General features: G+C 42.1%; 1 protein-coding gene and 1 pseudogene across 4 annotated transcripts in view; one reads left to right on the top strand and one right to left on the bottom strand.

Annotated features, from left to right (window-relative positions):
* The window catches only part of APLP2 (amyloid beta precursor like protein 2), a 69,506-nt gene that overhangs the window by 14,703 nt on the left and 30,844 nt on the right, over positions 1–23,959 (bottom strand). For 2 of the 4 annotated variants that reach the window (XM_032167893.2, XM_032167892.2), the window contains exons 2-10: positions 20,050–20,223; positions 18,990–19,113; positions 9,173–9,285; positions 8,174–8,376; positions 7,471–7,679; positions 6,198–6,365; positions 3,161–3,291; positions 2,156–2,230; positions 797–955 (exon numbers count right to left, since the gene is read on the bottom strand). In XM_032167893.2, the coding sequence (XP_032023784.1) occupies positions 797–955; positions 2,156–2,230; positions 3,161–3,291; positions 6,198–6,365; positions 7,471–7,679; positions 8,174–8,376; positions 9,173–9,285; positions 18,990–19,113; positions 20,050–20,223 (1,356 nt within the window). The remainder of the gene's footprint in view (positions 1–796; positions 956–2,155; positions 2,231–3,160; positions 3,292–6,197; positions 6,366–7,470; positions 7,680–8,173; positions 8,377–9,172; positions 9,286–18,989; positions 19,114–20,049; positions 20,224–23,959) is intronic. The other 2 variants (XM_032167895.2, XM_032167894.2) reach the window with 1 other exon arrangement.
* Positions 15,070–15,196, top strand: LOC116477612 (U4 spliceosomal RNA; annotated as a pseudogene).

Raw genomic sequence — 23,959 nt, 5'->3', positions numbered from 1 at the left:
GAATTGAAAATAGGCAGGAAAACAAAAGCTTAAAAAGTTCACTTAAGAATGTAAAGCTCAGCTAGGCACAAGAATGAAAGCTATAACTTTGAAAGCTTTTTTTAGCTTACCAAGTAACAAAAAAACTGTCTAGGTAAAATAGCAAAACTAAGTTCCAAAGTTATATTGGCTCCTTAACACACAGTATTTTCCAGCATCTCCAGCCCATTGTTCTCTTCTGATCTGTCCTTTTTTCCCGGCTCAGCCTCTGACACCTGAATTAGAAGCTAGGTAGTCTCCTGTGTCGCCCAAAGAGAGAAGACTTTAACTGGCTTACTTAAGGATACAAATATCCTCCTAATACTTGCCATCCCCCAAAGCAAGGCAGGTTAGCGTTAAGGGACAAAATCGTTTGAGACCACTCACACAAGAGTTTCAGAAGAAATTACTTTACCCCTTTCTTCATAATCTTATTTCTAATGTAACTTGTTCAAAAGTCTTCATGAAAAGCATGTTTTCATTCTTTGAAAGGAAGTTAAATAACTGGATAATTACCAATCAATTTCGCCAGCTCATACTTTTCTAGTGTAAAACACTTTCACATCACAGGTGGTATACGCAGGCATAAAGCGATGTCATGCTTAGCTTATATACACAGATATTAGAATGTAATACCTTTTCCTCCCTCATCGTCTTTCCTTAGCTTCAGCTTTGCCAGAACTTGTCGTACAAATGTCACTTTTACTGACCTGAGTGTCATACATTGGTCCCCTACATATATCACGTCAGGGCAGGCAGTGCTAGAGGAAGGACTCACCCGTGGCGGGTCAGACTGCAAGGCAGCCAGGTAGTTCTCCAGAGCCATCCGACGGCGGTCATTCAGCATAGCTTCCACTCGGGCCAGGTGGGTCTCCACCAGCTGCTGCTTCTCACTGGCTGCTTCCTTCTCTAAAGCTTTAACCATGGCTTGGAAGTGCTAAACCAAGACAGCAGGAACCACATATGACTTGTGGCACCTGGAGGAAGCCTAAGCAAGCAACCTCAGACCCCAGTGCTTCTCCTGTCAGTGCCCACGCAAGACGGTAACAGGTTCGGAGTGGAGCAAGGGTAGGATCCAAAGTCTACTTCATCCTACCTTCATTCTACTTCTATCAGGAGAATGACTTCCTTCTTTAAAGAGAGCAAGTTAAATCTCAGTGTCAGAGGGCCTCCTTAGTATCTGTATAACTGAAAGTGCTAGTGCCTGCAAGCCCAAGGCCTGGTTTCTCAATATGCACTACAAAAAAAGAACACTGTCCTTCCCACATTGCAGCAAGGCACCAACTTCCAAGCTCTGAGACCACTGACCAACAGGAGTTATGTGGTAAGTTCTGTTGAAGTATTCCTGCCATTGGTGCAAAAGTAATTGTGCTTTTTGCCATTACTATCAATAAAGTCATGAAGGGCAAAGTTATCCGTGAGGTATCCGGCCAGGTTTACAGGTACAGTTTAAGCCTGCTGAACTGAATTTCCCTGAACAAGATGCACTGACTTCTGTAGGAATTAAAACTGTTAGATTTTCTAAGTGATCAATAAAAAAGCATTTTAAGATTATTTTTAACACTTTATTAAAGTGTTAACATTAGGAGGAAAGACATTTCAGCTAAACATAAAATGATTTAAAATTTACAAAATCAGTTTTGTAAAAACCAAATCAGCCCTAGAAATTGCTGTCCCTATTCCTAGCAACACTCTTCTACTGAAGGGGAAGGCAGTCTGCTATGATTTTAGTTATAGTCTACAAAGTTAGAGATGAATTGTATCAGAGATCTTTATTTTCTATCCTTTGACTTTCAATTAGTCTTAAAAAAAAAATTCAGTACTGCTGAAAAACAAGTCACAGTCTAAGACTGAAAATGGCAGAGGACTTTTGCCAGGAAAGCAGAATTAACAAAAGGCAGCTGAGCTAAGGTTACCTTCTGGCATGAATTAGGTGTGCTCTGGTGGGGGTTTGGTTTCCTTCTACCATAGGTGAGCAATACTTGAGGTGAAAAATAAAATAGGCCAGTTACAACTTCCTTGTAAGCCCTCACCTAAAAGGAGGTGGTGTCCAATTCTAATTTCATTGGGAATGGGGCTCTGACCATATTTTCCAATGGTCAGGCTGAAAGCTATGGCCCCCGAGAAGGCATCTTACCTGAATCAGAGTCTGCCTCTCTGCTTTGGGGAGGTTCTTAGCTTGAAGCTCTGCCTCTTCCCATTCCTTCTTTACCTAGAACAAAGGTCAAAAACACCATCAGCAATGATTAATACCCTGAAACAACTCCTCCATTTTCTAAAAACACTGTCAGATGCTAAATCTCATAGGAAACTGCAAAAGGAAACCAGTCACACGATCCCTTAGGAGCTTAGCATTGTTACTGCCTCAGAAGGTTCTAGGCCTCAACTATCCCCAGATGGAGCCTCAATTCCATGACCTCTTTGTTACATAACCTTGGGTAAGTTATTTAAAAGTCTCTGTGCCTTAGTCTCCTCACCACAAAAATTGAGGTTAATACCTACTTTTCAGAGCTGATGCGGATAAAACAATGAGCATTTTGCAAACTGTAAGCCCAGCATGGGACTGTGTGGGATTGGGGTGGAGCTTAGGCCTAGCGAGGCATTCCCTTTTCAATTCTCTTTCAATCCTGAGTAAATCCAGAAGAAAAGTTGCACTTTGGTGTTCCTGCTGCTCTCTTATAACCCTTTTAAAGGAAAAGAAACACTCTGAGACTCAGAACCTTCCAGAGACAGCAGTACCTAGCTAACATGTATTAGTACATGTTTGCTTTCATCTAATATATTTGTATGGTTGGTCACTTTCTTCTCACAGCAAATGGTACTAGCTTTTTATTGATAACAGTGATATAAAGTTTCCTTCTTTAAAATAAATAAATTTTAAAGCAAGTTAATTGCAAAAAAAAAAGGGGGGGGGCAGATAATGGTATAGGAAGTGCTCAGAGGGTAATTATATTACATATTATCTGGATGCAGGTGGTGAAGAAGTCCACCCAGAAGGCAGCTCCACTGATAACTCTCTGACTCACCAGTCCTTATACATCAGCATGACAATCTAGGGAGAAGCTATTACTTTTCTTCAGCTATGAGAACCATGCTACCCAAAGCCAAGTACCATGAAGACGAAGGAATTGTCAAGGTTTACCCTGTCCATTCGGTTGCGGTGCCGAATCTCCAGCTGCTCCTTGGCCTTCTGGAAGCGAGCATGCTCATTATCATCTGCAGAGGTCTCGAAATACACATCAACATCATTGGTTGGCAGAGGAGTCGGAGGAACTGAAACAAAATTACAGAGGGACCTCTCTTTGGGATCAGGTGCACTGTGCTCTAGGAAGAAAACCCAGCTCAGGACCTGCAGGATGGACTCATCTTGTTTTGTGGCATTCTGTAAGTGCAGGGTGCTGCTATCTGCCAAGACTTCACTTGGTTAGATTACAGTGGGCAATCTTCCTTACACAATATTCATCAACCATGTCAGCCCACGCTAATACAGCAATTTATTGGCAGCTTCAGCACCAATGAGGCATCTACTTAAGACCTCAGGGCTGAAAAAGAGGTGGTTTCTTCTATACCTTCCCTTCAGTGCTCGAACCCTGGAAACCTAAACAATAGCTACCTTATTGCTCATAACTGAGCCTCTGAACAGAGACAAGGGCAGAAATCAGACCCTGTAGAGGCACTTTTATGCAATTCCTTATTTTTAAAGAAATTACTCAGGTACCTCTGCTCTTCTGGCTATCTTTGAGTCTTAATTTAAACGGAAAAGAGGCTCAACTGAATGTTCTTTGCATATACGCTGGGTAGATAAAGTCCCAATCACTCCAGCTATAATTTTGAGTTTTCAGCATCAGTGAAGGACTCTTAGCCCCACCATCAGTGACAGAACCAACAAGGATAAAACTGAGTTGCTCTATTTGACAAGGACACCTTTCACCGATATGAAGATAGGACTTTTTGATCCGCGACACTGACCAATAGGGCTTCCCAAGCGTTCCCCAGAGCACAGGCCCACTGGAGCACCCCGACTGCTGGATGGGAATAATCTCTTATGGGGCCCAAGCAAGTGAGTCTCTGCACGATGGAATTTAGCCTGATAAGGGAAAGGACTGAGATGACAAGTTTACTCAGCCTCTCAAGACATACCTAAGGTAACACTTATTAGCCTAATTCATACAAGATTTCCCAAGCTGGTGTGGACTTGCTTGATAGATTATGACACAATTTCAGAGCTAATTGGAGAGTGAATGCCAAGGTTCAACTGATTTTTAATTCAGAAGCAAATTCACCTAATTTCTAGAATTGCATCATTTTAATACATTAAAACAACTGTATAATTGATGAACACAGCTACAAATTAGCCAGCCAGTTCAACTTTTTTCTGTCAGAAACATCTTTTATTTGCCCCTTTATTTAACAGACCTAAAAACGACAACTAAAGTCACGAAGAATATGAGCCCTACATAAGTTTTAAAAGGGTGTCAATATCCCACTTTCAGATTAACTAAATTAGAATCTATAACTTAGTAAACACCATTCCCCAAGACACTCGCAAGTTCAGTGGAGGAGAACTTCAAGCACTGCAGTCCATCGTGAGGATCAGCGACACGTGCCTGTGCTGTAAAGGCCTGAGCGCTGGAGACAGAGCCTTTGGTTCACATAGCTGGACTGGAAAAAGATAACAGCAAACACAGGCTGCTTCTACCCTCCCTGGGACCAGAGTGGAGAGGACAGCGGGCCGAAAGGCTTTTTTCTGAAGATACTCTCGGTCCCTGTGGAATCACCCACTCATAAAGCCAGCACATCCGCCAGCCTCAGCCCCTTCAAAGAAGAACAAAAACGCTCCCACTGGAAGGAAACTTGATGCTTCTCAACCTGCAAAGCCCTCCAGGCAGAGGCCCCACAAGAGCATGAACACACAGCTTCTCCGAGGCAAATCTCATCCAAGCCACAGCAAATGGGAGTTTTACAGACCTGCCACTCCATCGTGTCTCACAGCACCACCCAGCTGACCCTTCAGGGAGATATCACCACCTCCACACTCAGTGGGATTCCTCAGGCTTCAACCCAAGTTTTACAAAGTAGTAAGCATCACAATAATTTCTATTTCTAAATCTTCCCTGAAAACGCAAAGTTTATTCACCAAGGTTCCCCAAGGACTCCTTTTATTTCACCTTTCAACTGTTGCCGAATAAAAACAGCTTTCCTGGAGCTGGAAGGGAAGCACTCAAGGCATTGCCATATTACATTAAGATTTGAAAGATCTTTTGGTAGAAGGAAGAGGGAACATGAAGGCATGTGAATGAAAAACCATCAGAAGCTATAGCCAAATACTTCATAGCAAATTATCACTCCAAAAAGTTCCAGAGTAGGAACCAAGAAAAACTGGCCTGAGGATTTTCCTAATGTGTAGGTTAGTGCTGCAAGGTGAGAGACTGAAGGTCTTAACGAGAAAAAGGAGTAGCCACGGAGAAAAGGGAAACTCTTGGTAGAAACTCTTCCTACCAACGTCCAGCATAAACCCAACTCAACTGAACCACTGACCTTCCTGTCACATCAAAGCACACACCAACTGAAATCCTCTCACTTCCTAAAGCTGTGTGACCCGGTTGCAAAATATTGAAGAAACACAGTGAGTCACTACCACTTGGCTGCTAGCTCTGTCTAGAGTGCATTATGCAAGACATTTCAATATTCTATACCCAAAGTACTTCACTGTCACTCCTTTCGAGAGGAGGCACCCTGTGAGCTGGCATGCATCACAGGGGTCAGTGACAGGGCAGTTCAAAGACAGGAACGTTCAGTGCCTCTAAGCTAGAGCCAGCCCAGGGGACAGCTGCCTTCCCCACCAATACTACAGTGGCCCGGGGGCCTGCAGACTCCAAAGTCAGATGAGAAAGAACAAGCCCCTGGCTGTGCTGCCCGCTATACCAAGGCGGGTATGCACCATCACCACCAAGCACCACCAGACACACGGTGAGCACAGGACACGAGAACTGAGCTTACCACTGCCGGCAGGAGAGCAAAGCCTAGATCAAGAAAGCACAAAGATGAGGGGAAGACAACCAACAGCAAACACCCGAGTGGGCAGGGACACCACACAGATGCAGCCACGAAGACGGCAGGGAGACGGACGCCGGACAGGACGGTGCTGCCGCACAGGACCAGCGCGAGGCGGGACTTACTCATCGCTTTACACACAGCCATACAATAATCCTCAGACTCAAAATTGTTCCTGTTGCCGCCGCAGCCGCCATATATAAAGCGCACGCACTTTCCCTTGGAGAGGTCGAAGTACCAACGAGGCATCACGGCCCGGCAGGGCCCCGTCATCGCCTCCTGGGAGCAGACAGCTGTGTGAAAATGGTCAGAGTGTCAGCAGGACAGAGGCAGTGACGTCAAATGCTTCAAAATGCTACAGGCCAGCAAGCCGGGGGATGGGCTGGGGGAGGCCTGAGACTGGACGGAGCCTGGAGGCCCTGGTTGGCCGAATGCTCCAGCTCAGGCCAGCCTTACTGAGAACAAGTTGCTTCCCCACAGAGTAGAGACATTTAGGAACTGGGATAAATATTTTTTGGCACCCTCTGGAGTCTAGATCTGAGCTTAGATTGACATAGAGCAATTCCTTTGTCTCACAGCTGTGAGAGCCTCACATTTCTGATCTGTTCAGTGGAGATATCTGCCTGGTTTGTCTATTCAGGAGACAATGTGAGTGGAAAGGCTGCTTTAAGTGGTGATACCCGTAGTAAAGACAAGCACCTAGAATGGACGATTGTTTCCCACTTTTATGTTCTCTAAGGCAAATCATAAACTTCTCAACTGGTTAAGTAATTTCCCCCAACTTGGGTCCTAAATAATTCCTCACATCTTAATTGGTTTCAAATATACAATTAGCAGGAGACTGCATGTTGATGGCTCTGGAACTACTGCAACCTTTTCTTGTTTTAATTGGCAAGATGAAAAAAAAAACAAAAAAAAAACAAACTGCAGACCCCAATCTGTTACCAGCAGGTCAATAAATTTCACCCTCCCAACTAAAACATCTGGACAAATAGGGCAGCCTACAGATTAGAAGACAAGCAGGAAAAGAAAAACCAAGAAAACCATTTCTATTCTAGGAGGCCGGAACTTGAGTGGTATCGAAGAGGGGAGCTCCCCTTGGGGAGGGAACATTTTAGGATGAATGTGGAAGAATCCTGCTGAAGGGCGGACTATGTGGTCTCTCTTACGCTCTAGTCCCCGTTCTCTAATTCAATTCTACATCTCTCCCTGGATGTGCCTGCCTGCCCACTTTGTTAAGACGGCACCATCACTGCACTGGAGAGCTGAACTCACGTTCAGTGCAGAGATACCACACCTTTCCTTCTGTGACTGACTTACCTGTAACAGACGCAATGCAAAAGTCTAAGTGAATAATTACCACATGGATTTCAAAGCCATGGCTCTGCATGGGGTTACCTTTGACATCATGAGTAATTTCCTTGTCTGACATGGTGCCATCGCTGCTGGGTTCAGTAGGATTCTCCTCATTGTAGTCATCTCCTTTAAAGGTGTCATAGTAGTAATCTCGGTCTTCCACCACTTCCTCCCCTTCTTCCTCATCCTCCTCATCCTCATCCACAGCTGCTTCTGTGAAGTCTTCCAGATCTGCTTCAGTAGGAAATTCACTGAAGGCCAAAATAGAAAAAAGGAAGGTTAATAGCTCCTATGTGCAAAGCACAACAATGGGTCCCCTCTCTATTCTGAAACACAAAAACAGAGGCAGGAAATAAGCGCAACGCACATTTCACTGTGCCACTAAGCCCCTGAGCCCAGCTACATCAGCAAACGGGAAGTATTTGTGAACATTTGAATCTAATCATGATAAAACAGTAAGACAAATCCAAATTCAGGGATATTATGTTAAACAAATGGCACGGGCTCTTAAAAAATATCATAGTAACCTGCAGAACATAACAGCCCAGAATGACGTAAACACAAAAAATCACAGGTACTCCTGTGATTGGCGATGGCTAGAATGAAATGCAAGCTTAATCAACTCTTGCAGAACAAAGGAATGCCCAGTTTATCCAGAAGCGAGGGACTAGCAGCCAGCAGCCGTCTTTACAGACGGGCTAACCAAAAGGCAAAACGACTTCACAGCTCAAAGTAGAAGAGTTACCTTTTATAAACATCATAGTCTTCCTCTTCATCTTCCTCTTCCTCTTCATCTTCCTCTTCCTCTTCCTCCTCCTCCTCTTTTGACACAGATCCAGTAATCTTTGTCTCAGGGCAGCATACATATTCAGTGCCATGGAACTGGTCTACCCCACATGGGAGCAGCATGCCGTAGCTATATAAGGTCATTCCCTGAGTCAGACATGCCTAAAAGAAACCCACAGACCACATCAGAACATACTCCAGAGTAGATGTGGTCAAATACACTCCGATCTCTACCCTCCAAAATAAACCCTTATCAAGTCACTTAGCAATGCTTTCTCTTATGAACACATACATTTTCTGTCAAAAAAAACTGTAATAATATTATTGCAAGATTTATAAATTCTAATTTACAATGGGGAAACATGATCTGGTCCAAAAATACTGAATTCCCAAATGTGGAAAAAAGTCAGGAAAAGAGCATTTTTTTCTAATAATGACCACAGCCAGATAAGGTGGTCAATGTTAATTGATATTCATCACTGGTGCAAGCACTACTTCAGTATTTGACCAAAGGAAGATGACTGACCAAAGAGCAGAGCCAACCTAATTACAGAAGTAAGAAAGGGTATTGCTGGCCACCAGGAAAGTGAGATGGCATATGCAATCCCGCCTGTGCGTATGTCCAGACCCGTATCTTCTGTAACTGGCGATTTCCATGCAGGCCTTGGGGTTAGGATGGTTTCTGGGAGTCTCACCAGCAGCATACAGTGTTCTCACTCAGCCACCTCCTTAACGTCCTCAACTTCAGGAGCTGGGCTGTCAACACTGAGCTCTCCTACACAAATACCTACTTCTCTCCCAAATATTTCTAACTTATAAGACAGAAGTAACTGTAAATCTTAAGGAGATAAGGGGGAAACAAAACTAACTTAAAAGCATGGTGAGATTTGGAGAAAAGTGCTACTTCCCTCCTAAAAGATACAATAGCAGCTGACCTCCCCCCCCTCAGTTCTCTTACCTCTTTGACTACCGTGTGCCAGTGCTGGTGATTCTCGCACACCTCCATCCGCTCTTTGTGGAAAAACTGGCACTTTTCTGGAACTAGCAGGACATCACTTACAAATTCACCCACTGGAAAAGAGAACCTTTGTCAGAGCAGATCTGACCATGATTTCAAGGTGAAAATGCCCCTCACTGAAGTTTATGATGATAGGTTACATAGCCAGGAGCAGTCTAATGTATACGAGCAGATGCACATCTCGTACCTTCAAAGGCTGACTGGACGGTACAGTTCTAGCCAAGCAGCCACAAGAACTCACCAACCTGTCAGAGCCATGATGCCAGGGACCTTTTAAAAGCCCCTTGACTGCAGTCCCACTGCAGGGCTACAGCAACACGTGACGGGGAATATAACAGGATCACCTCCATGCCCACCTCAAACACACGCAGCTACTCTCCCCACATGGCTCTGACTTCCTTATTTCTGCCCACACCTCTTCTAATCAAATGCCCAAGAAACTAAAACCAGGTGTTCTACTGAAGTACAGATGAATCTTACTGTAGACAAAACACGATGTAATAATTGAATCCAGTAAGAATAATCAATGATTAATTACAAAGGGGCAAAGGTGCCTTTACAGTGGGAAGCCTTGGCAAAACTCCCTTGGCCAGATAACCAATTTAACATCACTGATAATGAGCAAACCTATATGTGTGATGTCCTAAAAATAATCTATCACCTACACAGTATTTCTGCCAAAATATATTATCATTTGAATCTAATCATGCTAAAACACTAAGACAAATCCAAATTCAGGGATATTATGTTAAACGAATGGCATGGACTCTTAAAAAATATCATTGTCATGAAAGTTTTCGTTTTTAAAGAAAGACTAGGGAACTATTCTAGATGAAATGTAGCATGTGATCCTTTTAAAAAGGAAGATATAAAGAACACTAGTTGGACACTTAGGAAAATTTCCAAACATGACAACTGTACTGTCGTTATATACAGGACGATGTCCCTGGCTCTTAGGAGAAACCAGCTGAAATACTTAGAAATGAACCGCCATGATATCCCAACTTACTTTCAAATGGTTTAGCAACACAAAAATATATATAAGATGCAGAGAGAGAAAAACATCAGGCAAAATTGGAGAGTCTGGGTAAAGGGTATAGAGGTATTCACTATTACATTTTCTAAAACTTGTCCCAAAAAGTTGGGAGAAAGATACACACAGCTGTTTATTTACGGGGAAAAAAATGGTATCTGATTTGTTTCCAAATAATCAGGGTTGTGAGGGAGTGGGCCTATAGAAGGAGGAAAAGTAGCTCATGAACTGATGGTGGTTACAAAGCTGGGCAACCAGTATATGAGGGTGAATGGTATCATCGTCTCTTGTTTGGCCATGTTTGTAATTTGCCACAATAAAAAGTTAGAAACATACAACACATCACTGGATGACCACCCAAAGACTCTGACTCAGTAGTGTAAGGTAAGGCTCAGTAATCTGCACTGGGCATACGTCTGCCATGTGCTCCACACAGTGTAGAGGGAGAGGAAGAGAGGGCGAGAAGGGTGCTTAGCCCAGGGAGAGATGCAGGAAGCAGTGGCAGGAAGATGCAGCAGGCAGACTAACCTCTGAGGTTAAGGGGGAAAAACCCTGAAAACATCATGAGAAAGTAATGCGGTCTGAGAAAGGGCTTAGGGCCCAGCCTAGTGGGAAGTCTACACAGACTCACCCCAGCCTCGCCATCATGGATGGGTCTATCAGGATCCTCTGCCTTGGGCCTTGGGCTCAAGCACTGAAGTCAGTCTTTCTATTGCCCCAGTGGTAAGAGAAAGGGAGCTGCTGATGTGGTGAGTAGGGGAAGATGGGCTCCTGACATGACAAGCTGTAGCAGTGTAACAGTTCCCCCATATGAAAGCAGCATTACAAACGGCAGTCGGGTTTCTCAGCACTGCTAGCACAGGGACTTTGGGATCACACAGCTCAATGTGACACTGAAGCAGGAATGTGAAAGTGAGCCTGACACACTGCTTACTCTTGAGGACCCCAAAGGCTCTAGGGGAGGCAGTACCTGCATACAGGCTTTAGCAATCAACTAGATTTATAAGCATTGCTTAAAAATAGCAAAAACACCAATGGTAAGCCAGAATCTGCCTCTACGAGAACGAACAACCCTGATACTCGATCTAAGTAGAAATTATTTTAATTCTGACGTCCAACCACCAACTCGCATGGTTTAATGTGATTATTCTGAATTAACTGGGCTGTTTTTATATTTGTTCATTTATGACAGAAAGCAACAAAAGTGTATACTTAAGGAAAAGTATATGTAGGGTTGAATGCCAGGGTTCAATCTCAGCACTGTCATTTACTAGCAGAATAATCTTAGCCAAGTTACTTAACCTTTCTGTCCCTCGGTTTATCTTGTGGGGACTAAATGACATAATCTATACAACAAGAAAAGCTTAGAACAGAAAACGATTGTTCCACATTTGGGTTTGCTGTTTAAAATAAAAACAGAAAGTGACACCTGGTAGGCATTATTGATGTTAATGTTACTGTGAAGTCTTGAGTAACTAGTTTTATACGAACTATACAACCATACTCATAAAGCAATCTATATTTAAGCAACAGTTAATGCACTTTAATTTGTAAAACCTCACTTTTAAATGTACAATTGTAACATCAAAAAAAATTTAAAGCAGCAATTTCACTACTACTCTATATTCTATAGAAACACTACAACTGTTTTTCTTTTTTTTTTTTTTTTTTTTTGAGATTGTGTCTCGCTCTGTCGCCCAGGCTGGAGTGCAGTGGCATAATCTCAGCTCACTACAACCTCTGCCTCCCAGGTTCAAGCGATTCTCCTGCCTCAGCCTCCCAAGTAACTGAGCAACCATCACATTATGTTTTATCTCTTCAGGATGCTTGGTATAATATTTCAGAATTAAAGTTTAAAATCAAAACCTTTTTGGAAATGCCAAAAATTTAATAAAATAATTCCATGCTAAACCATAAAATTAAATGCCACTAATCTTCAGCTAGTCCATGACTGAGTCAATCTGTCTGATCTCTAAAAAGCAAAAGAGAACACCACTGAATTTGAAAACAAACTAAATTCTAAAATTTAACTTTTTATTTATTTATTTTTTAGACAGAGTCTCACACTATCACCCAGGCTGGAGTACAGCGGTGCGATCTCGGCTCACTGCATCCTCCCGAGTAGCTGACATTACAGGCGTTCGCCACCACGCCCGGCTAATTTTTACTATTTTTAGTAGAGACAGGGTTTCACCATGTTGGTCAGGTTGGTCTTGAACTCCTGATCTCAAATGATCCTCCCATCCCAGCCTCCCAAAGTGCTGTCATTACAGGAATGAGCCACCATGCCCGGCCTAAAAATATATATATATATATATATATTTTTAACAGTACTCTGATTCAACAATTCCAGTTCTAAAAATATACCCTAAGGATGTCTGGACGCAGTGGCTCATGCCTGTAATCCCAGCACTTTATGAGGCTGAGGCAGGCAGATCACTTGAGGTCAGGAGTTCAAGACCAGCCTGGCCAACATGGGGAAACACTGTCTCTACTAAAAATAGTAAAAATTAGCCAGGCGTGGTGACGAATCCCTGTCATCTCAGCTGCAGGGTGGAGGGGGGACGTGCGGGACAAAGGCTGCAGTGAGCTGAGATTGCACCACTGCACTCCAGCCTGGGTGACAGAGACCCTATCTCAAAAATAAAAAGAAAAAAAGAAAAAAAAATACACACACACCCTAAGGAAATAACTAGGCAAGTGAATTATTCATTAGTGTTATTAATATAAAAAAACTAGAACAAACCTAAATGTCCATCAAAAGGGAATTAATTAAATGACGATACAGACATACAACAGAATAGTATGGGGTTACAAGAAATATGGCTTATGTGTATATTTAACATGGACATTTTTCCGTGGCGGTTTAATAATTTTTAAAATCACTGAACAAACAAAAAAAAGCAAACCCACTGCATATCTCTAACCCCTTCTTCAGGCTAGTTACTTAAGGCCAACTTTATCTTTTTTTTTCCAACCTTATCTTTTATTCAAAGATGTATGTATCCCTAAAAGTAGCACACGATAATAAAAGCTCAATAAATGTCAAATAAAAATAAACAGAACTTTAAAAATAAACAGAGGAGTATACGTTGTATAATCACAGTTAGGGAAAAAACATTTAAAAGTACATACATTTCCATGTGTATCCAAAGAAAAAAATGTTCATCTATACCCCAAAATGTTAATCACAGTTAACTTAGTACAGAAACTGAAAATAATTGTTTTTGTCCCCTTCCCCCCATGCAAACTTCTTTTATTGAAAAATAAACCCCTTTTAAAAAGGTAGACTGGAAGAGGAAACACATTTCAATCCCAGCATCCGCTCTATCATTTCATTGCTACTCTTTGCCTTTGTTACAATTTTTTATCAGAAGCTCCTAAGGGAAAAAAATTTACCTAGGCAGATCAGTATTACTCTGTTTTATAGAACATTGAAAATGGTTTGCTCTCACTTTAATAGTTTATATTCAAGCTGGTAACATCCTCAATTCAATCAGCGGAGTATAATATAATTGCCACAATTTCCTAAGTCACTGGACAAACATAAAGCTCTATTGTTTTTGCTGATGAATGAATATGGCAATATAGCAAAACCTAACCTACACAATATTCATTTAAGCTGCAGTTAGGTTTCATCTCCAATTTCTAATCATCCCTGTGATTCAGCTTTTCTTTCCTACTACTTCTCTCCAGCAGTGCTGTGGCAGCCATCCAGGTTTTAGAGCTTTTTCAGAGTTGCTGAAATTCCTTTCAGAATAAATAACAAAGGCTGTTTACCTACTTGAGGAAGCCTCCAACACCCATGCGTATAAGTAAATCTACTACATACCCTGACATGACTATTACACACTATACGCCTGTATCAAAATATCTCGGGTACTCCATAAATACAGACACCCACTATGTACCCACAAAAATTAAAAATTAAAAAAAAATAATAAATTTACTACAAAAGCACACTCCAGGTGCAAACAGGAAAACCATGTAATTTAGGGAGCTGGTAAAAGCTGTACCCAGGTGGAGAAAACAGTCTTATGTAATGAGGCCTGGTGGTCACCCGAGGTATGTTTCAGGGAAAACAGGGTTCTGAGAAGTGAAGGATCCACGCTACCCCTCACGAGGGGAACATTCACCTTGCACAGGGATCCACGCCAGGAACAGGGTGAACTGTCAATGGCTGTCATGAACTCAAAGGCTAGAAGACTCGCAAAAGGACACCTGCAATGGACAAGTGAGCTATGCCAACAGACCAAGGTACAAATGCAGAAGATAGCACCTCAAAGCTGCCAAGACCAGTTTTGTTTTCGAAGTAGATATTAAATCAGAACTTTAGTAGTTTTCATATCACAATAACACTACCTGTCCAAATCTCTGTCCAAAAATAACCAAAAACAAAAAACAAATCACCTAAGGCCCAGATCTGGATTTCAAAATAGCATTCCCCACTAAAAGAAACCATGGTGTCTCAGAGAAAACAGACTCCAGGAGTGGAGTAGGGAAAATACAGAATGGACTTGGAGAATCTTTTGCATCAGAAAGTAGAGTTCTCAAAGAATGATAGGGACATGTTAAAAAGGACACAGGAACCAGCATAAAGGGGCCCCCACTGGCCAAATGCAGACAATGTGTACATAATAAAATGAATGTAGACACCATCTCAGCCAGGTGATGAAACAAACTGGTATCGTACTACTCTTACTATGATGTAGTGAGAATGATTCTGTGATACTCCCCTCAAAAATGAATAAATCAAAAGGATCACAGGAAAACACAAATTGCAAGGCATTCTAGAAAGGAACTGAGCTTTGTGCAGTGGCAGTATCGTAGCCAATGAGGTTTATCGGAAGTGTGATCATTGCTAATTGAAAACTTTTCTATAAAGGAACTGGTCTGTAGTTTAAAAAAAATTAATAAATGTCACAAAGGACAAGGAAATATGCAACATGTAATCTTAGATTAGATCCTGGATGTTATTAGAACAACAGGTGAAACCTGAGTAGGGTCTGTAGATTAGATATTGGATCAACTAGATATTGTCTACAACATCTTGATTTTTGATGATTATACCATGGTTACGTAGGAGAATTTCCTTGCTTTTTAAAAATACACACTGTAGGGCCGGGCGCGGTGGCTCACGCTTGTAATCCCAGCACTTTGGGAGGCCGAGGCGGGCGGATCACGAGGTCAGGAGATCGAGACCATAGTGAAACCCCGTCTCTACTAAAAATACAAAAAAAATTAGCCGGGCGTGGTGGCGGGCGCCTGTAGTCCCAGCTACTCGGAGAGGCTGAGGCAGGAGAATGGCGTGAACCCGGGAGGCGGAGCTTGCAGTGAGCCGAGATCGCGCCACTGCACTCCAGCCTGGGTGACAGAGCAAGACTCCGTCTCAAAAAAAAAAAAAAAAAAAAAAAAAAAAATACACACTGTAGTATTAAGGCATAAGGATACCATGTTTGCCTTACTGCCAAGTGATTCAAAAAATAACAAACCTCGAGTATGTGTGTGAGGGGTGGTGGGAAGGGAGAACAAGATTTTTTACCACATTAATCAAATGTTAACAGTTGAGAAATCTGAAATCTGGGTGAAGGGTACACAGAGGAACTCTGTGCCATTTTTGTAACCATTCTGTAAATTTGAAATTATTTTTAGACTATTATTTTTTAATCTAAAAAAGCAACAGCAACCCTAAAAGACTATCATCAAAAGGCTTTCTAAGGAGTCTATGGGGGAAAAAGGTGGTGGCCATTATTAACTAAATGATGTCAGTTCTGCCTGGGTGCTCAAAGGGGAGGTGATAGCGGAAGGGGCAGGGAGACATCAAAATCTAACTGATAAGGGAGAATTGCAATATGTCTTTCCTACTTCCTCCCTTAAACTCCAGTCATGTCATCCCTTACTAGTTTAGGCTCAGGCAACTGTGCTTATGTAAAAATACCAATGGATAGCTCTACTGACTGGTTACGAAGTTGTCCAAATGGATGCTGGGGTAAATACGAATAACCGTCTGAAGTAACACCAAAGATTGTATAATGCTTTATTCAGTGACCACAATGCAAAGAAGGTACCAAATGGATTATGGTTAAACTGTCTTTTATGCATTTCATTAATGACAATATTATTGTTTGGTTCTGTAACATGCTAACAAATTTAAACGCTATCATTTGGGAAATAAAGCAATAAAATAAAATTTCTGTTGTGTACCAACTATAGTAGTATTTTTGCGTTATAATTATCATAAACAGTATATCCTATATTCTAGGCACTACCATGGTGCTGAGGTTGACAAAAAAAGACTAAAACAGGGTCGCTGCTGGCAAGGTGTTCACAGCATAGTTGGAGAACGGTCTATGAACAATCATGGCACAGCGTGATAAGTGCAATGGCAACAGCAAGGAGTATTACAGAAACCTGGATGAATGGATAGAAAATAAGACGGGAAAGGCTCCCTTTAAAGGAGGCAACTCCTGAGGTAAGCCTTGCAGGAAGAACTTCCCAAGCAAAGTCGGCAGAGGAAAGCCATTCCAAATGGTGAGAGCTGGATGGTGCGTGACCCAGCACCCTGGGGTGGTCAGTGCTGATAAAGCCTAAAACATGAGATCACAGGAGCTGAGCAAGGGCCAGATCATGGAGTTTTGAAGCCATGCTAAGGAGTTTCAACATTCTTTTTTAAGATTTTGTGCATGAAAGACATGATTCAGTCTTCATTTTCAATCTGCAGGCAACAGATTGGACAACCAGCATTCAGAAACAGCATGGAGGCTGCTCTCAGCCCAGACAAGAACTGACCACAGGCTGAGCTAGGGCAGTGGGAATCTGATGCAGGAAGAGGACACAAGCCAGCGATGACCACATTTTTGACTCATAGCACCCTGAGTGTCTTAGGAATTTTTTCACAGGACTCCTAGGCTAAAAAAAACACCGAAAAGTTAAGTAGTTAGACCCAACAACTTAATAAGTACTATGTCCTGTCACCTTAGTGCCCACTGGGCCCTGCACATCTCCCCAACTGCAATCAGACCGAACACTATCACCCTCATTTCTTTTTCAGCGATTTTCAAAAGATACTTGCTTTTTATCACAGGACTAACTAAAAACATAGCTTCACAGAGATACGAAGTCATCAAAATAAATGAAATGATCTCATGTTGAAACTGTAAATTACTTCCAGCTAGTAGTTTGCAGAATGCCTGACAGATGTCACTACATTTCCCTTGAAAAATCAAAAACATCCTGGAATGCCCTGTGAGTTTTGCTGCAATGCCCCAAGGCGCCTCGGCGCACAGTTTGAAAATCATGACTATAAGCCTATTTAAGAGGCAAGTATCAGGCTGGCTCAGAAACTGACCGGACACAGGGAGATAAAGGGTAACAGAAGAATCAAAGGGTCTCCCAGGTCCCACTCAGATGTCTGGGTGGGGAGGTGACAAGGACAAACGAGAGGAGATAATCAGGCTGCAAAGTCTTCAGGGGGAGCAATGAAGAAGAAATGATTTCAAGCACTTTCTATCCACTGTCTACAAATACGCCAGGATAATCTCATTTCACTTTTAGTTTGAGAATTTAACGAACGAATGAAACCTCATACCTAGAGATTTCTCAGAACCAAACAGAATAGAAAGCATCGTTAAACCACATCACACAACATTTTTAACAAGTCTCCCAACCTTGAGGTGCCCAGTTTTAAAGTAAACGGTGGTAAGCACACATGATGTCCCTCTTTCTCCTCACGAATGCTTTTAAAACAAAGTTAACTGCCACACACTTTAAACACTGTTGTTCAGGGGCACTGCTTCTTCCTGTGGCTTGGCTACATGTGAGAATGAGAAAAAGTATCACATTCCATTTTGCTGTCATCAGCAGCTGAAGGAAAGGTTTTAAAGAAGGGAGAGAGGAGAATAAGTTAATAGTTCCAATTACCTATAGCTACAGAACCACTCAGGATGTCTATATTAATGCTGTATCTACTTTAATCCCATCAGGGCTAATCTAAAATTGATTGTTTTTGCCCTTTGAAGTTTCTGTGACCACATCTGTTCCTGAATCACCCAGACCACAGATATGAGTGAATTCCAATGTATCAGGCACAAATAGTTAAAATGAATATATTCCCTGAGCATTTGAAGCAACAACTTTGTTTCTGCATAACAAACTGTTACCGTTTTAATCAAATTGGCTCTGAATGTTGACACCAGCAACACGGAGTCATGAACACCCTTACCAGCCCCAAACCCTTCAGAATGGCAGGTCCTATAAGCCCTGGCCCCAGTACCCTTGACTGTCCACAGGCTGCCATAAGTCACTTTTCTTTCTCCTGAAAACTACCAGAAATTTGGTCCAATGGTGCAAACGTATGTGGGATGAAAGTAAGGGAAACAGAAGACTCTTCTCCTGGGGCTGCTTTCTTGAATACTACTCACCACTATCACGTAAACCACTGATATCAAACAATGTGAGGGCATAAGTGCAGTTGCTCTGTGGGTAGCGCCCTTATTCAGTCCTGAGGAAGGAAGTCTACAATGGGAAGGCAGAGTTAGCCATCACTGAGAGGAGGTAAACTGACACTCGAAGCCAGTAAACACCCCTAAGAGAAATGCTCCCCAATAAATTCATGTCGCACTCAGCTTCTTACCAGGTCTAAGTATTTCACTGTGAGCCGAAAGAAAATTAAATTTAAAATGGGAGGGGGCTGGCACTTCCTGAAAAGTAACCAAGAACACTCACCAAGACACTTGAAAGGTGTAACAAAGCGACTCTTGCATTGCTTTTTGTCCCTCCGGCACCAATTGTCAATACTGACCCGCTGGTTTGCCTCCATCACATTTGTGATCTGTAGCTCTGGATACATCTGTTAAGAAAATAAAAACACACACAATAAATCAATCTGCAGACAGACACTTGCAAGTAAGGATGGAGTGTCTAAGTTTACTCAGCCTCCACGCTTATCCTAGATACATCTAAAGTTCCATTCCATTACCCCTGGTTCTAACTGAAGTCATCAAATAAAGACACTGTATTTGTTTTCTTTTGACAGGTTAGATTTCTGAACACTTGCATGCATTCTCTTTTCAAAAGGAATATGTATTGAAGGACAAACAAAAGCAGCAAGCTTTTAGCCCAAAACAAATTCATGAGATGTCAAGTTTGCTTGTAGGGTAGGTGTTGAACTGATGAGTCCATGAGGCAAGTCTATGGAAACGTCTGTCAGTGAAATTACAGAACAACATCACCCTGGCCCTGATGCTCATCTTGGTAAGAAGTGGTGGCTGGTGCCTGTAATCCTAGCACTTTGGGAGGCTGGGGAGGATTGCTTGAGGCCAGGAGTTTGAGAGTACCCTGGCCAATGTAGCAAGACCCTGTCTCTATCAGAAAAAATAAATACAAGTTATAACATCTCCTATCATTTTCTCTTTAACACAAAGTTGAATCAGACCTGAGATGATCATTTATAGTACTGGTGGCTTTCTGTCAGTAAGGAGACATGTTTTGTTTTCCATCTTCCAAGACAAGTGGGAGGATGAGAACCAGGCTGCACTTCCATGGCACTTGCCAGGCTTCTGCAGTATCCCTTCCTTAAAGAACTGAGAGCTCACAGAACACGCAGGCAAAGCCTTCGAGAGGTCTCAGTCATACCACACATTTAGAAACAAAAGGCTTGGGGCTCCGGTCATTAGCATCTTGGTCTTAGGTCAAAAGAGAATGACAGAATATCTATTTCTAAGGTAAACAGATTCAACCCTGCCCCAGAAAAATAACAGTTTTAACTTACTGGCAACACTCTTACCTCCTGACAGTACTGAAGAACTTCTTCCTTCGTTTCAAAGCAGCTCTTGGTGCCTGTTGGATCAGGTTCCCATTTCCCAGTCTGAATGTTCACATGCATATTTAACTTCCCGCAAAACATTGCGATTTGAGGCTCAGCAACAGCAAATCCTGTTCCGGCATTGGCTGCAAGAGCCTACCAAAGGGAAGAAAATTGCAGGTTTACTCCAAAAAGGCTAGCACAGAGGCAACAGTCATTCAGGTCTATGTGACAGAATTCATCTTTTAAAAATCTTAATTATTTACTATTTGTATCTTCATAAACAAATCCTTTTCCCAGGAGCTAGAACAGAATAAAAAGTGACTTTTGGATGTATGTGATCGAAGTGAAAGGCAAAGGAAAAATCTTATTATTTATTATACTTTAAGTTCTAGGGCACGTGTGCACAACGTGCAGGTTTGTTACACAGGTAGACATGTGCCATGTTGGTGTGCTGCACCCATTAACTCGTCATTTACATTAGGTATATCTCCTAATGCTATCCCTCCCCCGACAGGCCCCGGTGTGTGATGTTCCCCACACTGTGTCCAAGTGTTCTTATTGTTCAATTCCCACCTATGAGTAAGAACATGCGGTGTTTGGTTTTCTGTCCTTGCGATAGTTTGCTCAGAATGATGGTTTCCAGCTTCATCCAGGTCCCCACAAAGGACATGAACTCATCCTTTTTTTGGCTGCATAGTATTCCATGGTATGTGCCACATTTTCTTAATCCAGTCTATCATTGATGGACATTTGGGTTGGTTCCAAGTCTTTGCTATTGTGAATAGTGCTGCAATAAACATATGTGTGGCATGTGTCTTTATAGCAGCATGATTTATAATCCATTGGGTATATACTCAGTAATGGGGTGGCTGGGTCAAATGGTATTTCTAGTTCTAGATCCTTGAGGAATTTCTAGTTCTAGATCCCTGAGGAATCGCCACACTGTCTTCCACAATGGTTGAACTAGTTTACAGTCCCACCAACAGTGTAAAAGTGTTCCTATTTCTCCACATCCTCTCCAGCACCTGTTGTTTCCTCACTTTTAATGACTGTCATTCTAACTGGTGTGAGATGGTATCTCATTGTGGTTTTGATTTGCATTTCTCTGATGGCCAGTGATGATGAGCATTTTTGCATGTGTCTGTTGGCTGAATAAATGTCTTCTTTTGAGAAGTGTCTGTTCATATCCTTTGCCCACTTTTTGATGGGGTTGTTTGATTTTTTCTTGTAAGTTTATTTAAGTTATTTGTAGATTCTGGATATTAGCCCTTTGTCAGATGGGTAGACTGTAAAAATTTTCTCCCAAAGTTGCCTGTTCACTCTGACGGTAGTTTCTTTTGTTGTGAAGAAGCTCTTTAGTTTAATTAGATCCCATCTGTCAATTTTGGCTTTTGTTGCCATTGCTTTTGGTGTTTTAGACATGAAGTCCTTGCCCATGCCTATGTCCTGAATGGTAATGCCTAGGTTTTCTTCTAGGGTTTTTATGGTTTTAGGTCTAACATTTAAGTCTTTAATCCATCTTGAATTAATTTTTGTATAAGGTGTAAGGAAGGGATCCAGTTTCAGCTTTCTACATATGGCTAGCCAGTTTTCCCAGCACCATTTATTAAATAGGGAATCCTTTCCCCATTTCTTGTTTTTGTCAGGTTTGACAAAGATCAGATGGTTTTAGATGTGTGGTGTTATTTCTGAGGGCTCTGTTCTGTTCCATTGGTCTGTATCTCTGTTTTGGTACCAGTATTATGCTGTTTTGCTTACTGTAGCCTTGAAGTATAGTTTGAAGTCAAGTAGTGTGATGCTTCCAGCTTTGTTCTTTTGGCTTAGGATTGTCTTGGCAATGCGGGCTCTTTTTTGGTTCCATATGAACTTTAAAGTAGTTTTTTCCAATTCTGTGAAGAAAGTCATTGGTAGCTTGATGGGGATGGCACTGAATCTATAAATTACCTTGGGCAGTATGGCCATTTTCATAATATTGATTCTTCCTATCCATGAGCATGGAATGTTCTTCCATTTATTTGTGTCCTCTTTTATTTCATTGAGCAGTGGTTTGTAGTTCTCCTTGAAGAGGTCCTTCACATCCCTTGTAAGTTGGATTCCTAGGTTATTTTATTCTCTTTGAAGCAATTGTGAATGGGAGTTCACTCATGATTTGGCTCTCTGTCTGTTAATGGTGTATAGGAATGCTTGTGATTTTTGCACGTCGATTCTGTATCCTGAGACTTAGGCAAAGGAAAAATCTAACCCTCAATCCCCACCTGGGATACTTCTAACTTTAGAACATATAATCCAACTGCAGTCTGTCCTCGTAAAAGCAAATCTACTTTCTAATCCTTTGCACACACCAAATCATGAAAGTAGAGAATTACTAAAATTCCAATAATTTTACTTAATTTACCCACAAAACAAAATTTTATTGAGCAACTACTATTTTGCAAAGAAATATGCTAAGTGTTTAGGATATAAGAGTGGGCAAAAAAGTCATGACCTGCTTTCTTGGGGCTCTAATGCAAGAGTTAAAACTCACAAAAAGTGTGATCACATTCCCAAATGTCCTAAGGAGGAAAAGAACACAGCTTTGAGAAAGCACATAAAAAAGGAATCTGGGCCGGGCGCAGTGGCTCACACGTGTAATTCTAGCACTTTGGGAAGTCAAGGCGGGCAGATCACGAGGTCGGCAGTTCAAGACCAGCCTGGCCAACATGGCGAAACCCCGTCTCTACTAAAAATACACAAATTAGCCAGGCGTGGTGGCGGATGCCAGTAATCACAGCTACTCAAGGGGCTGAGGCAGGAAAACTGCTTGAACCCGGGAGGCAGAGGTTGTAGTGAGCCGAGATTGCACAACTGCACTCCAGCCTAGGAAAGAGAGTGAGATTCAAATCTCAAAAAAAAAAAAAAAAAAAAAAAAAAGTTATCTCACCTAAGCTTGGGTAGGAAGCTGATCAAGGAAGCTTCCTAAAGAGAGTGACACTTGAGTAGCACTTTAAGCATCCCACATGGAGGCAGTGTTGATTTTGAGGCAGAGAGATGGTGGGACAGGCATGCAGGGACAAGAGTCTGCAGACCAAGAAAGGACTTCAGTCCTTATCACTGAAGTGTTGAGAGGCTTTAAGCATAGTTACTATTTTCATAACAAAGCTCTGATGCTTTCTCTAGTTGCACGGTGAAGAACAGACTGAAAGGAAATGAGTGTATGCAGCGAAATCTTTCAGGACGCTGGAGTTGCACATTCCAAGAGAGGAATAAATGGTAGCTTGGGCTAAGGTGGAGTGGTGGACAGAGAGATTCAAGAGACCATAAAATAGGCCTAGGTGTGATAACTGGTATGAGGGATGAGGAAGAGGAAGGTTCAAGTTTGGCTCCCATGACTCAAAATGTGATGGCATCATTCATAAACACAGAACACTAAAGGGGATTCATGAATAATTTTCTCTCACGTTGGGTAAAAATAATCAGCTATTCCATAAGATCTGTCTTTGGCCCGTATCCTTTTACATGCAGTCTAACCATTAACAGCTCAGAAGCTATAGGTGACAAGTAACATTACGACAGCAAGGCTCCTGCAGACATGCACGAGAAAAGCACAGGCATCAGCCGGGCATGGGGGCTCACACCTATAATCCCAGCACTTTGGGAGGCCAAGGCAGGCAGATCACCTGAGGTCGGGAGTTCGAGACCAGACTGACCAACATTGACAAACCCCATCTCCACTAAAAATACAAAATTAGCCTGGTGTGGTGGCACATGCCTGTAGTCCCAGCTACTCAGGAAGCTGAGGCAGGAGAACTTCCTGAACCCGGAAGGCAGAGGTTGCAGTGAGCAGAGATCACGCCATTGCACTCCAGCCTGGGCAACAAGAACGAAACTCCGTCTCAAAAAAAAAAAAAAA

This window comes from Hylobates moloch, unplaced genomic scaffold (genome assembly GCF_009828535.3).
Source record: "Hylobates moloch isolate HMO894 unplaced genomic scaffold, HMol_V3 SCAFFOLD_11, whole genome shotgun sequence".
Classification (NCBI taxonomy): Eukaryota; Metazoa; Chordata; class Mammalia; order Primates; family Hylobatidae; genus Hylobates; species Hylobates moloch.
Note: the sequence above shows the minus strand (reverse complement) of the source record. Positions and strands in the feature narration are given on the sequence as shown.